The 12,323-nt window shown below is 56.6% G+C and overlaps 5 protein-coding genes across 5 annotated transcripts; 3 read left to right on the top strand and 2 right to left on the bottom strand.

Annotated features, from left to right (window-relative positions):
• Positions 1 to 265: 265 nt before the first annotated feature.
• On the bottom strand, positions 266 to 2,598 carry TRAVEDRAFT_140419 (P-loop containing nucleoside triphosphate hydrolase protein). The gene is made up of 9 exons (XM_008035051.1): positions 2,349 to 2,598; positions 2,213 to 2,280; positions 1,740 to 2,150; positions 1,196 to 1,314; positions 1,014 to 1,145; positions 850 to 959; positions 647 to 796; positions 449 to 591; positions 266 to 396 (listed from the first exon to the last, which is right to left on the bottom strand). The coding sequence occupies exons 1-9, from the start codon at positions 2,525 to 2,527 to the stop codon at positions 386 to 388; spliced, it is 1,323 nt and encodes a 440-aa protein (XP_008033242.1). The 5' UTR covers positions 2,528 to 2,598; the 3' UTR covers positions 266 to 385.
• Positions 2,599 to 3,050: 452 nt separating this feature from the next.
• On the top strand, positions 3,051 to 4,854 carry TRAVEDRAFT_159877 (dicarboxylic acid transporter). Its single transcript, XM_008035050.1, has 12 exons — positions 3,051 to 3,168; positions 3,221 to 3,228; positions 3,288 to 3,302; positions 3,361 to 3,400; positions 3,452 to 3,723; positions 3,783 to 3,925; positions 3,982 to 4,002; positions 4,061 to 4,077; positions 4,150 to 4,268; positions 4,327 to 4,373; positions 4,427 to 4,561; positions 4,627 to 4,854. Exons 1-12 carry the CDS (start codon positions 3,137 to 3,139, stop codon positions 4,684 to 4,686), a joined length of 909 nt encoding a protein of 302 aa, XP_008033241.1. The 5' UTR covers positions 3,051 to 3,136; the 3' UTR covers positions 4,687 to 4,854.
• A 286-nt stretch (positions 4,855 to 5,140) lies between these two features.
• TRAVEDRAFT_140413 (P-loop containing nucleoside triphosphate hydrolase protein) lies at positions 5,141 to 7,358 on the top strand (the record flags this gene model as incomplete). The annotated part of the gene is made up of 9 exons (XM_008035049.1): positions 5,141 to 5,221; positions 5,270 to 5,662; positions 5,712 to 5,985; positions 6,039 to 6,105; positions 6,154 to 6,348; positions 6,402 to 6,769; positions 6,826 to 6,901; positions 6,954 to 7,115; positions 7,173 to 7,358. 9 exons carry the CDS (start codon positions 5,141 to 5,143, stop codon positions 7,285 to 7,287), a joined length of 1,731 nt encoding a protein of 576 aa, XP_008033240.1. The 3' UTR covers positions 7,288 to 7,358.
• A 1,126-nt stretch (positions 7,359 to 8,484) lies between these two features.
• On the top strand, positions 8,485 to 9,294 carry TRAVEDRAFT_110510 (HMG-box; the record flags this gene model as incomplete). The annotated part of the gene is made up of 1 exon (XM_008035048.1): positions 8,485 to 9,294. The coding sequence occupies one exon, from the start codon at positions 8,485 to 8,487 to the stop codon at positions 9,292 to 9,294; it is 810 nt and encodes a 269-aa protein (XP_008033239.1).
• A 795-nt stretch (positions 9,295 to 10,089) lies between these two features.
• TRAVEDRAFT_109774 (tRNA adenylyltransferase) lies at positions 10,090 to 12,180 on the bottom strand (the record flags this gene model as incomplete). Its single annotated transcript, XM_008035047.1, has 9 exons — positions 10,090 to 10,314; positions 10,365 to 10,462; positions 10,513 to 10,638; positions 10,695 to 11,186; positions 11,243 to 11,306; positions 11,360 to 11,524; positions 11,578 to 11,679; positions 11,737 to 11,991; positions 12,049 to 12,180. The coding sequence occupies 9 exons, from the start codon at positions 12,178 to 12,180 to the stop codon at positions 10,090 to 10,092; spliced, it is 1,659 nt and encodes a 552-aa protein (XP_008033238.1).
• Positions 12,181 to 12,323: the final 143 nt, after the last annotated feature.

Raw genomic sequence — 12,323 nt, 5'->3', positions numbered from 1 at the left:
CACCGTACTCACGCTCGGGCATCTATCAGATCCAGTACAACATACATTTACGCACGCACCTCTGGGTTATTCGAATATGTTTTGTAGGCTATAGCAGCACTGTATCTTGCAGTACCATACATGTACAGCCATAGCACGAGTTGGGTTCTCGCGAACGTGTCTCGCACCTATTGCGACGCAGTCGAGGAATTCGAGTCGAAAGTGACAATAGGACTTGGCGTAGTTTTCGCACGCAGCTCATTACAAGCCAATAACATCCATTGGAGGGGAGCGTGGTGTATAGAGTCAAACAGTACGGTTACAAGGGGCGCAAGGTAAGCTACGACACAGAAAGCGGGACAGCGCGAGAGACTTAGAGAGCGAGCACGTTCATGGTGCTCGGTAATTAGGACGTCACTGAACACGGCTTCAGCGTCAAGACAGGCAAAGAAGGCACTTGAACACGTACTGTAGCTCGCGGGATCAATGTGGTCGGGGAGTTCAGGAACCGCGACCTCGAAGCGGGACTGGATGGCCGCCATCACCTGCTGGTCGCTCTCCGATGAGACGAACGTGATAGCAAGACCCTTCGTCCCGAAACGACCGGCACGACTATCGTATTCACTTTAGTACGTGTACACATGAACGACGACGCGAATAAACTCACCCAACGCGGTGCAGGTAGCTGTCGGCATCTGGCGGCGAGTCGTAGTTGATGACGATGTTGACACGCTCCACATCGATACCACGACCGAAGATGTCGGTCGCCACAAGGATACGCTTCTCGAAGGCCTTGAAGGCGGTGTATCGCGCAATGCTACCGGCGCATGTCAGTCGGAGATGATCATCAAGTGCAGAAGGATGACGCACCGCTCCTCCTGTGCGAGCCCGGAGTGGATAGCAATGCTAGGGAAGTTGCATGACACCAAGAGCTTGTCAAGCTCAATCGCACGCGCCACAGACTTCACGAAGATGACGACCTATAGAAGGGGTCAAAACAATCCTATGAAAAGCACATGCAACCGGGAGCAAACCTGGTTGAACTCGAGCGTGTCGAGGAGCTCGTTCAGCTTCCGGTTTTTGCCGACCTCCTCGAGCTTCACGTAGTGCTGCTGGAGACCATGCAGCGTGAGCTTCGTCTCATCGTCGACGAAGATCTCGAGCGGCTGCAGGGGCTGTCAGAGACTGGTACAACTTCGGAAGCAGTGGAACCTACGTTGGCCATGAATTTCTTGCATGTAATCCGGATGTCCTTGGCGAGGGTGGCGCTGAACATCATGACCTGCTTGTGGTGCGGCGTCGCCCGGAAGATCTCTTGGACATCGCGTCTCATGTCTGGTGGGACGGTGGCGGAGATGGTAAGATGGCTGTCGAATGCAATATGGAGCAAAAAGAACGAAGAAGCAACGGGGAATGGGCATTAACGGAGTCGGCAGCTTCATGAGGCATCTGACCCTCGGAACTTGTGTTGCGACCTGGCTTGCGACGTCAACGAAGACGTCTGCTGCCTTGACCGTCGAGTTCGTTGGTGCTTCGTCCGCGCTCCCGTGCTTCCCTTCGATCGACACCTTCACCCTCCACAACCACACCGTCCGTCGAACCAAGGCCCAATGTCGCAGGAGGTCGCTAAGCGCGCGAGCGCCGCAAGACTAACAGCCGAATAGCAGCTTGACACCCGAAAAGGCCGATGCCGCGTGGAGCACAAACGATGCACGAAGCAGGGATGTAGGATGGGAGGCCGAAATTCGCATGAAACTAACCAAGCTGTTCGAGCATTTTGTCGCACTCGTCCAGGATGAAGTGCTTGACTTTCGAGGCGTCGAGGACCTTGTCCCTCACGAGAGCGTTCAGTCGGCCGGGGGTCGCCACCACGATGTGCGGGCACTTGGTCTTGTCGCGGAGGAGTTCGGCATCCTTGGCCACGGGAGTTCCGCCGTAGAAAGTGCCGACACGGACGTCGGGCATGTACTTCGCGAAGCGAGCGTACTCGTTCTTGATCTGGAACGCAAGCTCGCGGGTGTGGCAAAGTACGATGACCGATACTTCGCCGTTGACCGGTTCGAGCTGCTGGAGAGTTGCCAGAACAAAGACAGCCGTCTTTCCGTGCCCGGATTTCGCCTGGCACAGCACGTCCATTCCCAGGACGGCTTGAGGAATACACTCCTGTTGGACTGAGTGGCACAGCCGATTAGCTTCCGAGCAGACAAATCGACTACAAGCGAGAGCTACCAACCTTCAGAGGGATGCTCGAAACCCAAATCACTGATTGCTCGCAACAGCTCGGGCTTCAACAGGAAATCCCTAAGAACAAAGACAAAGACGCGGGTCAAGACGCGCTCAATATCGAGCATATATGCAACCGAACGCACCTGAAGCCTGTCGAGTGGATCCCTGAGAAGTTCTTTTTGTCCTTCTCGCCCTCACCGTCGGCCGCGGGCGCTGTTGAGGTGACAGCACCGTTGGTGGCAGTGGTCGCTGCCGCGCCGTTGGTGACCACGTCATGCTCGTCCTCGTAGTCGATAAGTTCCTCGTTGTCGTGGGAGCTCATGGTCGGCAAAGAAAAGAGAGTAGGGGGAAGCTAGGAGGGGAAGAAAGGAAGCAAGCGGGGGTGGTCGAGGGGGAGGTGGCGGTGGGAGGGAGAAAAAGGCGACGCGCGACACGACGCGCGGCGCCAATTTGGGCACGCTCGGGTCGAACCGAGCCAACGCTGTCCGTGCGACTTTGCGTGCACGGACCCCGGTCACGGCCCAGATCGTCACGAGAACTGGCCTTGCGTCAACGATGCAGCCATTGGCAATTGAGCTCGGGAGTCTGGCCGCGGGAGGTGCGCCTTGCAGCTACCACTCACTCCAATGCTATTCACGAGCATCCTGCGCTCCCCGTTCTTCACGTCGTTCCGGCGATGCTGTATACCGCGGCCGAACTCACCGACGATCCAGACTCGTCGCGGGGCGCCGTCCGTCGCGTGCCGAACCGGATGACGAATTAAAATGCCCAATCGCGATCAGCGCCGTCTCATAACTCTGCCTCAGAGTTTGCAGCCACTCTTTCATGGAAACCACGCACTGCAGGGCAGCCGCGGTCTGAGGGTTTGTGCAGGTCTACTTCCAACACCACGAACTCGCCAGTTCTTGCTACCCTCTCCGACGAGGTCAACATGGGCAAGAGACAGACCAGCTATCCCTTCTGGTGAGTAAAAAACCTCTGTCAGTGACTCCGTGGCTGATCGGCTGTACGGTAGGCTTGGAGGTAAGCCCTCGAGACGTTTGTGCTCTAGCTACGCTAACTGGGCGGGTTGGAATGGTCAGGCGTCGGAGCCACCAGTGAGTAAACTTGCCACACGCACAATTGTAGTCCAAGCCTTAATTCACGTCCTCCTAGTGGCTGCCTGCTGTACACATCCTTTGGACCTCGCGAAAGTGTAGGTGCATGTGTTCTGCCACTGGAATTTGCTCTTTACACGCCCGTACAGTCGGATGCAAACTATCCATCCAGCTTCCGGTCCCGTCCATCCTTCCACGCTTTCCATCCTTCGAATGACTGTCCGCGAGAGCGGGTTCAGGAGCTTGTATACGGGACTCTCCGCCTCTGTTTTGAGGCAAATGACCTATTCCCTGGTACGGCTCGGTGCCTACGAGAAGATGAAGGCAAGCCTGTCCAAGGACGGGCCTGCACCAGGCAGTCATCTCCTCTTAGCCGCAATGCTTGCCGGTGCGCTAGGAGGTCTAGCAGGAAACCCTGCCGGTAAGCACACTTTCATTCGTGAAGTATCACTCCATCGTGAACGCTTGTCACTCGCACAGACATCCTACTCGTCAGGATGACTAGCGACTTCGTCCGGCCACCCGCGGAGAGGTACAACTACAGCAACGCAGTCAGCGGCATGGTTACCCTTGTCCGCGAGGAGGGCGCACACGGCATGTTCAGAGGACTGGGGACCAATATGGTACGCACCCGTCGTTCTCCGTGCGGTTCCACTGTGTAACCCGTTCATCTCCGTAGACACGAGCCGTTCTCATGAACGTGAGTTTTACGACGTAGCAATCGCGCCACCCTCACGGCTCTCACTGTTGCTTCTCAGGGTTCACAGGTTGGCTCGTAAGTCGCGACGTTCAGTCCGTTGGCTACATTGAAGGCGCGAAGAGATTGCTGACGGTACCTCATGCTTAGGTATGACCTCTTCAAGACGATGATGCTGCGGAATCCAATACCCGTAATCGACTACCAGCTGCAAGACGGTCTACTTCTCCATGCAATTTCGAGTGTTCTCGCCGGTACTGTTGCCACCAGTGAGTCCAACTATGTCCTTCGTCAAAAGATATTGACATAAGCTCACACAACTTGTAGCTGTATGCGCCCCGGCAGACGTACTCAGGTCGCGCCTCATGTCTGCGGTGAGTATGAGGTCCGCGTGCAACGTGGGCCCGTACTGAGCCGTTTCCCGCAGCACGGTGTATCACATCCCCTCCAAGTACTGACTACAGCCCTGCGGGAAGAGGGACCGCGCTTCCTCTTCAAGGGGTGGACCCCTGCATTCATACGACTAGGCCCTAACACCGTGCTGATGTTCGTCTTCTTCGAGGTACGTGCTGTCTGCCGGATTCGTGCTGGATTTGTCTTATCAGTCGACTCATTCTTGCCGTGCAGCAATTGAAGAAAGGATGGAGAACGTTGTTCCCTGCAACTTACCTTACGGACTCTGGCTGACATTCTCGTCTGTCTATCATTATTGGCTTCATAGACTAGTTTGTTCGTGGTTCGTATCTTGATTAGATGGGTCGTACAGCATGGTAGACTAGAGCTTTCCACGTACTTCCTTATACTATTCACTAGATGCTTGTCTTTTACTTTGCGTTCAATGACATTAGCTCTACACGGATGTTACGCCCCGGTTCCCGTCTGCTGGATACCAACGGGAGGACCATGTGCATAGGCGCCCGGCATATATTCCGATCGAGTAAATCTCGATCGCGTTTTCTGAGCTCGCCTCAATCGCGTGAAGCGCCCAAACTCCCTGGCTGCACACCTTGACCTGCTTTTTCCGCACCTCCGGCTCTTGGTTTCTCTGATATCGGCCTGGAAGAATCAGGACTGGCTCTCAGTGCTCTAATTCTGAATTTGACTGTGTTCCTGCCACGAGCACACCGGCTACTTCGATTTCATGGAGGCATTCCATCTACTCTCTCGAGGAGGAGTAAAATTCAACAAGACGAAGTTCAAGGGTGATGTGCGGTTGTTCAATGTGAGCCCTATAGCACTATGCATTCTATTCCAAACCAACCTCTCCCAGGGTGACAAAGCGCAGGAGCCCAAAGCCTCCACTTCTGCGAGCGCATCCGGCGAGCTCCCGCCGGAGCTAAACTTCTTCAAGTACGCGGAGGGAGGCGCGCCAAAGCGGAAGGCACCATCCGCGGACGCTGAAGCCGACGTCAAGGGCAAGAAGCGGAAGGTGCAGGATGAGGACGAGGACACGGACGAAGAGGATGTCCCTATGGACGACGAACCGCCCATGCCCCGACACCGCGTTACCACGAAGGGAAACAACGTACCCGAGCATGCGGACACATTCGAGGTCCTGCGAGACCGGTACAACATCCCGCCCCACCTGTTTGCGAATCTAGCGGAGTCCGGGTACAAGAGGCCAACGGGTATACAGTCATATGGAGTGCCCATACTTATGGAGGTACGTCCTTCTCCTCAGTCCCGCGCTCGGCGTGCTTATAGCACCGCAGCATAGAGATCTTGCTGCCATATCGCCTACGGGTACCGGAAAGACGCTCTCTTACCTCCTTCCGGTCATGGCTGCTCTCGGAGCTCCCGCCGCGAGTGCGAAGTCGGACGCCGGCTCCGGTGTTCGTGCTATCATCCTCGCGCCGACCCGTGAACTAGCGCACCAAATACACAACGAATGTCTGAAGCTCGCGCAGGGCAGAAAATGGCGGATTGTACTATTCAGCAAAGCCACTGCGGCTACGATGAAGGACAAGACAGTTCGAGACAAAATTGGTGAGTAACGCGGCTGCAGAATGCCTCCCGCTAGTCCTCACACCGCATTGCAGACTTGGTCATTAGCACGCCTTTGCGACTTGTAGCGTCGTTAAAAGCAGGTCATCTGGAGCTCGGCAAGTACGTACCGGAGGTTCAATCTCTACGCCCTTACTGACAGAGTCGCAGTGTCCGACATATAGTGCTAGACGAGGCCGACCGCATGCTCGATACAGAATTCCTGGAGCAAGTCGAGGAGGTTATCGCCGCATGTACATACCCCGACGTACAGAAGGCGGTCTTCAGCGCCACACTACCTGCCAACGCAGAGAAGGTTGCTCTGTCGATGCTCCGAGATCCCATTCGTGTCGTCGTCGGTCTCAAGTATGTGCTTCAGTGTCAATTACACCGTGCGGAATACTCACGTTCCACTGAAGAGACACGCCATTACCTCTGATTGCGCAGTCCCTCACCTATGTCGCCGACGATCAGTCCAAGTTGCCTACCCTCCTCCAGTACCTATCACAACCATACAACCCACCGGTGCTCATATTCGTCTCTTCGCAACCTCGCGCGGCGTCGTTAGCGGAAGAGCTCATTATTAGCGGTATACCTAACGTCGACTGCTTGCACGCCGGGTTGTCCAAAAAGGAGCGAGAGGACGCCGTGTCGCGCATGCGCCGCGGTGAGAGCTGGGTGATGGTCAGCACCGAGGTCATGGCTCGCGGCATGGATTTCAAGGGTGTACGGGAAGTCATCAACTACGACTTCCCACAGACCGTCCAGAGCTATGTCCACCGAATCGGTCAGTCGCTTGCCTTAATGGCTTGTTGTTTGGCACGTTTGTTGATGTTGTGGCAGGTCGCACCGGACGCGCTGGGAGAGAAGGAAAGGCGATCACCTACTTCACAGATCAGGACGGCCCGTGGCTCAAAACGTAAGCTGGATCTGTTTGCGCCCAGTTTAGGCCACCTAACGTGTGTATCCAGGATCGCGAACGTGTTGCTTCAATCGGGATCGCCTGTGCCGGAGTGGATCCTCAAGCTGCCGAAGCCGTCGAAGATGAAGCGAAAGCAGATGGGCAAGGTCAAGCGCGCGGAGACGGTCAACAATGCAAGACACATCGGGCGGAAGGACGCTATCAAGAAGAGGCGAGTGGTTCCGTGCCGTCTATCGCGCAAAGATCAATGTGCTGACCCCATATGCAGGGACATGATTGCAGGGTCCAAAAGGCGGAGTGAGAAGGACCAACAAAGGAAGGTGAAGGCTGCCGCGGCTCCCGCCCCGTCTTCCGCCGACAACGTCGCGGGTGACAGCTCTTAGATGAAAATTCCACCAGTGAGCCCTGATGTCTGCGGTGCGTGTGTCAACGTATGGCCTTCGCGCCGAGTCCCCCCCTTTTGTACTCGCGCTTGCCTGCCGTGTCGATAGGACGACGGTGTTTTCTTAGGATCCCGAGTGGCACACCACGCCTGCGTTCGTGTGATCAATGCGGCTCCCACGGTGACGGGGCATGTGCATCAACCGGGCATCGGCGACTTCTGTCTCCTTCTGTCCGTCTAAGGAACCGCATCGGGCCTTTTTAATATGTGGCGGCCTGGACGCCAGCCTGATTGAATGGGTGGCACAGTGTCTGCCGCAGCATCCATCGGGTGTGGTCGCTGAAGAATCCCTTCCAAAACCAGGAGGTCCATGGGAAGATCACCCCAGGATAGGTACACCGTGCAGCGCAGACTCCACGCAAAGAGGACAATGTTGCGCCGAGGGGAGGGTTGATACAAATCCAGCGGTGACAACCTAACCCTATTCGACAGAACGTGCCCCACGCCGGCGCGAACACAGTGGGAACAACGTCGACAACGTGCTGCCGCGAACGTCTCTTGTGTGCGCCCAGACGTCCTCCGGGCATTGATTGGTAGCCAGCGGAGGTATAAAGCGTCGCGAACAACACCGCCAGCAAAGTTGTTGTACCGACGGCTGCGTCGGTCGTTGTGCGCAACGCTGCCGACGCCCGGTTTGCGCCACGGGACATTTGCTTCCGCGAGCCTTACAAGGTAATCGTCACGCGTCAAGAAAGCTAAAACGCTGGTTGGCTGGATTTTAATGTCGGTAAGGGATGCGAGTACACTCCGGCCGCGAGGCAGACATGCGGTGATTATACAGAGGTGTTCCCCTGTAGCAATCCTGTTTGCCCATCTGTCGAGTGGCACAACCTACTCATCCTCTGGTGTACTAAAGGAAGCGCGGGGAGCAGGCCATGTACTCCCTATGGTCGCATCCTGCTCTCCGGCAACCGTCCTCGCACTACCCTTCCTCTTTGAAACTTCTGCTACGCCCTCATGCCCGCTTTTCGCAACGTTAGGCGATCCCGCCGCCTCTCGCGGCAGCCTCCCCGCGATCCAGGTATGTCATCATCCCCCGTCTCACTTATTCCTGTGGCGTGCCTCCGATCCAGCACATACTGACGCTCCCCGATCTGGTGTAGGTAGCGATGAGTACGATCAATTCGACCTCGAGTTGATGTACCCTCCCTCTCCCGCCACCAATGCCGACGCCGGACTTCCTCCCGCGGACGAGCTGGGCGAGCCGGAGGTCGATCCCGAGTCCCGCTCGCCTTCTCCCGCGGCTGTTAACACCGTCGCTGGCGAACGCTCCTCGCACTCGCGCAAGAAGAAGCCGGGACACATCCCGCGCCCCCCGAACGCGTTCATGATCTTCCGCTCCGACCTCTGGAACAAAGAGAAGATCAAGAGCACTGTCGAGCGCGACCACCGCCAGATCAGCCGCATCGCGGGCAGCCTCTGGAACAGCCTCGGCGACGCAGAGCGCGCGCCGTACCACCAGCTCGCGGACGAGGCGAAGAAGGAGCACGCGCGCAAGTACCCCCAGTACAAGTACTCGCCGATCTACCGCAAGGACAAGCCCGCGAAGCGCAAGCCGAAGCAGGACCACGTCCAGAAAGTGCTGCGCTGCGAGACGGTCGCGCGCCTCATCCAGCGCGGCTTCGAAGGCGACGACCTCAAGAAGGAGCTCGACCGGCGCGAGGCGGGGGAGGGGAGTGATCTGTCAGATTCCTCTGAGTACGTCAGTGCCCGGCCGCGCAAGGCGGCTGCCCGTCCGCGGGCGCAGGCCTCTTCTTCTCGCGCTCGTCCTCGCCGAGAGCGGCGCGTCAGAATCAAGGATGACGATGACTACGTCCCTGAGGAACACAACCACACACCCACCTTCATGAAGGAGGAGAAGGAGGAGGCGTATATCCCCACGTCGGAGATACCTACGCTGGATCTTGGCATGCCCTGCTCGGACGACGAGGTACGTCTGCCACCATGATCGCCCTTCGACAACGCTAACCACGCCGTCTTCCACTAGGAGGATATCATATTCACCAACCCATTCGCCCACGAAGCATACCCCCCTCACCCAATCCTCAGCACCTCCCTTAGCCCCGAGTCCAGCACCCTCTCCGACGACTTCCTTGCACCAGCGGTAGACGATACTCCCTCTCCGCTCGACCCATTCCCGTCGTCTCCCGAGTTCGCTGGCCTTTTCGGCAACATGTCCGACCCCATGTCCTCGGGTCCCCCGTCGTATGACAAGGCCTTTTTCGCTCCCCTCTCCGCCGAGAACCAGTACTATGCCCCAGAGTGCATCCCCGGCGGCATCTCGGCGGAGGACCTCAACGAGTGGGTGCATTACGAGTGACGGCACGCTGGGACGCTTCCTTTGTAACGCCAGTATCCCCTTCATATCACCTTCATCTTTGTCTTTAGATCATATTTGTTACGTATCACAACTCCACTCGGCCCCTACCCTCGTATCCTCCCCCGCATCTCCCCTAGCTCTGTCGCCGTCGCCGTCCCCGCATCCACGTCATCGTCGCCTTCGCTCTCGACCTCCCGCATACGTCTCTCTTCCTCCCACCCCTACCCTCGCTCGTCATGCATATCCTGTACCATCACCTTGTACCACCAGCGACAACGTCGCCCGCGGTACCGACTAGTATGCCTATTTACGCGCCTTTAGGCTACCCACATACATTGTACACCGCGCAGGCGTAGTCAATACATCACATTATCATCTACAGCTCATAGCCAAACAACGATTGCGCCACAAAGCTGCTGCTCACTACCGCTTAGCCTTCTTCGCCTTAGCATCCACCGCGCCGTCCATGACGCGCTTGCCAACCACTATGTTGATATGACCCGCGGCCTGTTCGGCACGGAGCCACGTCTCGCACTCGCCCTTCGTGCCGTGTGGGTGCTCGAGCTGCCATTCGATGATGCGGGCGAGGACCTCACCCGTCCATGGCCCTGGGCTGGCTGCTCCCAGGACATCCACGGCTTCCCGACCCTAGGGGAATGTCAGCGTGGGCATTGCGTCAATAGAACCAGCATGCATACGTTAAGGATCGATTTAGCGTCAACAGCTGGAGGCAAGTCGAGCTCTTCGATCCGCGCAGTAAACTTGTTGTATGCTGCTATGCGTGCAGGTGCAACTTCTGTGGGACGGTTCAGTAACCTGAATGATACATTTATCCAGCGTACTCACCGTCAAGCGGATCGATCCCCTCTGCCCACAGAGCAGTCAATTCCTGGACCAAAGAAAACAGGAGGGATGTTGCCCAGAACGAGCCCGATATTGGATTGTGGACGTTTCTCTCCCGCAGCAGCAACCCTGTGCGGACCAGCAAGTCAGCGGGTTCTGCAAAAGATAAGACCGCTGCCTCGCACCTATCCATACCCGCTCGGGTTTGTCCATGTTGCCGGCCTCGAACTCGGCGACGCCTTTCTGCAGAACATCTGCAGCCGCAAACAGAGCAGGGATGCCGTTAGAGTAGTTGTACTGTACGCCGAGCTTCAGACCCTCGCGGAGTACGGCTTCGGTAGCGGGGTGCGTCTTGTTCTTCTGGGTGTAGGTGAGGTCGCGATACGGCGTGAGCGCGGCCGCGAGGTACAGGCGACGGGAGGGGTTATTCTTCGTTGACAGTTCTGACAAGAGGAGGGGGTGCACAGCAGGCAGAGGAGGGACGGGTACGCCGGACAGGGTATCATCGCTCTTCCCAGGATCGGACAGCGCATGCATGAGGGCTGCTGCATTCAGCGCATCAGAGGGGAGCAAGGAAGATTCCGAGAGGTTTATGCCTGTGGCTTCGGGTACGCTGAACACAGAGGAGTAGAGGGAAAGGTGGTTGATGAGGTCGATCGCCAGTAAGGGGTTGCGTCCTGAGGGACTGGGTTCAGCGGTCGCTTCTCAAAGCTGTGCCTGCTGGTCAACATACCTCCCATCATTTTGTCGAGCTCTTCACCAACGCGTTCCCGGCTGATTTTCATCCTGAGAGCTTCCTAAACTGCAGGATCAGGACCAGTGGGCCAAATTTATGATAACGTAGACGAACTTGGATCGTAGGATCCTTTGCTGCTTCTTGCAGTTCCGGCACCATGGTAAAGCCGAAACGACTAGCGAACCGGATGCATCGCAGGACACGCAAGGGGTCGTCGGCGAACGTTTCTCGTGGTGGAAGCGGTGTCCGGACGATGCCATTGCGGAGATCGTCGAGGCCCTACTTTTACATTATAAACACCATCCCGTATAGACACAGTTAAATGGGTCTACCTTGCCGGTGTGGTCTTCGACCTCTCTTGAATGAACATTATAGAACAACGAATTGATCGTAATGTCGCGTCTGATAGCGTCTTGGAGAGGTGTGCCAAAAGTCTGCTATGCTATTAGACACGGCTGGAGTTGCTAATGGACGAGCCCCGGATGACTAACCACTTGAGTGGGAATGCGGCTGTTCTCCGCATACTCTTCGCTTCGCAAGTTGACGAAGTCGAGCTCGATGCCCATGATTGTCGTACGCGCGGTCTCTAGATGTTTGGATTGGTCGGGATTACTCTCTATCTTCGCGACACTCTTTACTGCCAGATCCTTCACCGTACGACAATATTCCACGAAGCGTTCGGCGAACGGGACACCCATCATGTTCTCGAGCGCGATATCGATATCATTACATTGTGATCCAACCAGCTGGGGGGCGAATCATTCAGAATGCTCAAGTCTAAATCACCGGTTAGTCGAGCGTACCTTGTCCCGAACCCATCCTCCAGCGATCCTGCATGAGGTCTCTATACCCTCGGTCTCCTTCATATGACGCGTGCATTGGTCAAGAAGCGTGCACAACTCATTCTCCTCGTCTGTAAGCTTGATCTCCAGCATCTGGGGCAATTGCACGCGTGCCCAGTAGAAGGTCCGGATTGGAAAGGCGTGTTTATGACTGCGGCAGGTAACTGGACGCAAGATCGAGCTGGTGACTCGAATCCAGCTCATGCAACAGCTGTTGCAGAGTGTGCTCGGATACG

The sequence above is a fragment of the Trametes versicolor genome, assembly GCF_000271585.1.
Source record: "Trametes versicolor FP-101664 SS1 unplaced genomic scaffold TRAVEscaffold_1, whole genome shotgun sequence".
Taxonomy (NCBI): Eukaryota; Fungi; Basidiomycota; class Agaricomycetes; order Polyporales; family Polyporaceae; genus Trametes; species Trametes versicolor.
This window is presented reverse-complemented; position numbering and strand designations above follow the sequence as displayed.